Source organism: Gastrolobium bilobum, unplaced genomic scaffold (assembly GCF_033153095.1).
Source record: "Gastrolobium bilobum isolate Gb01-03AN ecotype WA unplaced genomic scaffold, APGP_CSIRO_Gbil_v1 utg15399, whole genome shotgun sequence".
Classification (NCBI taxonomy): Eukaryota; Viridiplantae; Streptophyta; class Magnoliopsida; order Fabales; family Fabaceae; genus Gastrolobium; species Gastrolobium bilobum.
The window spans coordinates 317,392-320,661 of NW_026897422.1; the positions used below are offsets into that span (position 1 = coordinate 317,392).

Sequence of the window (3,270 nt, forward strand, 5' to 3'; positions counted from 1 at the left end):
ACACGAATTTTTATATTATATTTGTTTCGCGTTAAGAATTGATACCCTTAACGATTATTATTACTAATTCTTTAAATTGTTTATTAAAGTAATGGGAGCAAAAACACAATGAGAATGTGTCTTGAAAACGGTTTTTCAAACATGAAGAGTTTTCCATAGAATCAGCCAAATCCAATACACCTAACGAAGAAGTGGGGAAACCACGAGCAGCCACGTTGGTTAACGAATTCAACGGTGACGTAACATTTCCATGTGATGACGCTTTTACTTGCTTCTCATTTCCTTTATAAAACCCCAAGTTTTGGCTTCCATCCAAACCAACCCCACACACCTCTTCTTCTCTCTCTGTGTCCCTAAAATACACAAAGAAGCAGACAAACACAAAGGGTATACACAAAAAACAGAGAAAAACATGGAGAGCAGTGACACAAACACCCCAACTTACTCTGCCCCACTTTCTCACTCTCCCACTTCCTCATCCTCCTCACCACAACCACAACCACCTCCTCATGTTATCATGACCCCTTGTGCTGCATGCAAGATTTTGAGGCGAAGATGTGCTGAGAAATGTGTATTGGCACCTTATTTCCCTCCCACTGAACCTGCAAAGTTTACCATTGCTCACAGAGTCTTCGGAGCCAGCAACATCATCAAACTCTTACAGGTAGTTATTATAGGACAAAGGCTACCAATTATAATATAATTAAGACTTCAAAACATCTTGGTTCAATTACTCTTTTTTTCCCCCCTTGTCTCCGCCATTCTAGTCCTATAATTAAACTCTCAATTAAAAGACCTATCTTCGTTTGTAAAGATGTTTGTGCTATTTAAGTGAAAATTAGAGAAACCAAACAAACAAGTGAATCTTGAAAATGTGTTCAAGATCTTTTATATATATATAATATATATATACAAGGGAACGACCGTTTACAAATTTTTTTGAATTTTTTTACAAATTATACTATCTTCTCTCGATAGAACATAGTATAGTTTGTAAACAAAAAAGTTTGTAAATATAACTTGACCCATATGTATATATATATTATAATAATAATAATAATAATATTTCTCATGTTGTAGGAGATAACTTACACACATATTAAATAAAGTTAGTATATAAGACTCATGTTTTTTTTTATATGGCCCTCACATATTTTTATGTGTGTGTAAGAAATAAAATTATTATATCTTATAATATGAGAAACATTAATCTTATTATATATATATATATATATATATATATATATATATATATATATAAGAAAATGTTATATTTACAAAATTTTTGTTTAGAAACTCTTACAAACTACACTAAGTATGATCGGTCATACTTCAATCAAGAGTGTATGACCGGTCATAGTGTAATTTATAAAAAAAGTTTATAAACAGATCTTTTTCCATATATATATATATATATTTCCCTTATTAATTTTCCCACTTACTTTAGGATTAATAACAATATATGAAAACTAAATGATGGTACTTCAGTTAATGCAGGAGAGTTGAGCAAGTAGGGTGAGAACATATTCGATCCTCCATATTATCATCTTTAAAAAAATTTAAAATATTAATCTTAAATATGCTTCAAACAAAATTGCCTCGTTTATGAAAAAATAACAATCTATAGGAATCTCTACATTATTGAGTTCATTGAGTTGGTAGTTTACATTATTGAGTTATAGTTACCTGTGCCATCCCATCATCACCCAATATAGTGCATCAACTTGTACGTAATCTATTGAAAAGTCCCAAGAAAAAAAAAAAAAAAATGTGTGCTACACGTCTCGGCATCCTCTCTGAGGACAAAAATGATAAGACTAGTCTGCAATGAACAAAAGTGCCTAATTTTTATTGTTACCCTGAAACTTTGACAGTGACGACAAAGTATACAGACAAATAAATATTTTACGCACCACATTTTAGCAGGGAAACTTGAAGAGTAAACAAATATTGGTGGAGACACAAACCGTAACAATGCTTAATTATGTGAAGCTCTTGTCATTTTTATTTATTTTTTGGTCAATCGGGACCCTATTTTCTAATTGGACGAAATGTAGCTCCGTACTTGGTGTTATAATGACTCAAAATGAATGCATTTTCAAGTTTCAACCACCTAATTTTAACGAATATCTAATGGTGGTCCTCCTAGTAGTTATACTTAACACTCTTAGTCTTCAACTTAATAAAATAATTGAGAAACAGAACTAGTCAATATATACATATTTTTAAATATATTTTATTGATTGTATCATTAAATATTTTTTGCCTATAGTATTTTCTGAAGGGTAGAAACTTGTGCATTTTATTATCTAAACTTTTTGTTGCTTTTTTTAATTTTTTCAGGAACTTCCAGAGTCTCAAAGAGCTGATGCAGTGGCTAGCATGGTTTACGAGGCTAGTGCAAGAATAAGAGACCCAGTTTATGGTTGTGCAGGATCAATTTGCCAGCTCCAAAAGCAGGTCAATGAGCTTCAAGCACAATTAGCCAAGGCACAAGCTGAGCTTGTGAACATGCAATTCCAGCAAGCCAATCTTATGGCTTTAATTTGCATGGAAATGACACAAAGTCCACAGGAATCACCACAACAATCTGCGGATAACTTCATTTTGAGTCCTCCCCACAGCAATGGCTATCAAATTCAAAGCGGTATGAACTTCTTTGAGGAGAACACTAGCATTAACTCATTATGGGAACCTCTTTGGACATGAAGGAGAACTATATCAATATTTAATAGTTAGACAATATTCAAAAAGTGTTCCGTGACTATCTCCTAAGGAGAAGTTCAAAGAATCAATTAGAACTAATAAAAGTAACTTTGTAGCTAGGATTTATGTAGTAATATAGGTTGATTCCCTGTATGCGGAAAAAATTGGAGGAAAGAATGTAACTTGGGATCTACTCTTTTTTTTTTTTGAATACAGGGATCTACTCTCTTTATGCAAGTAAATGAGTCTCAGCATCTTCCTAAGATTAGTAGATGTTGTTTTCCTCCATGTACTCTAGAGAAAGGAAAAAGTTATGTTATAGAGTTTTTGATTATTTACATTGCTATTTTGAATCTTAAAATTGTTAGGTACGACTCATATTTTACAATTAGATGATGACTTTTCTTTGCGTGACGCGGCTCATAAATAATTGTTGTTACTTAGGGTTTCTAAATTTATTTGTATTCCTTTTGTAAATTGAATGAGTAATAACGAGTGTGGTGAGAAGAATATATTGCTAGACGTAATCCGCATTGGATGAATCAAGGCAATCTGTGTCCAATG

At 32.4% G+C, this 3,270-nt stretch overlaps 1 protein-coding gene across 1 annotated transcript; it reads left to right on the forward strand.

Annotated features, from left to right (window-relative positions):
* Positions 1-334: 334 nt before the first annotated feature.
* On the forward strand, positions 335-3,006 carry LOC133306812 (LOB domain-containing protein 1-like). The gene is made up of 2 exons (XM_061507195.1): positions 335-664; positions 2,344-3,006. Exons 1-2 carry the CDS (start codon positions 413-415, stop codon positions 2,707-2,709), a joined length of 618 nt encoding a protein of 205 aa, XP_061363179.1. The 5' UTR covers positions 335-412; the 3' UTR covers positions 2,710-3,006.
* Positions 3,007-3,270: the final 264 nt, after the last annotated feature.

Coding starts and splice junctions, on each gene's coding strand:
- LOC133306812 (XM_061507195.1), top strand. CDS start 413: ATGGAGAGCAGTGACACAAACACCCCAACTTACTCTGCCCCACTTTCT. Junction 665..2,343: donor ACATCATCAAACTCTTACAG/GTAGTTATTATA, acceptor TAATTTTTTCAG/GAACTTCCAGAGTCTCAAAG.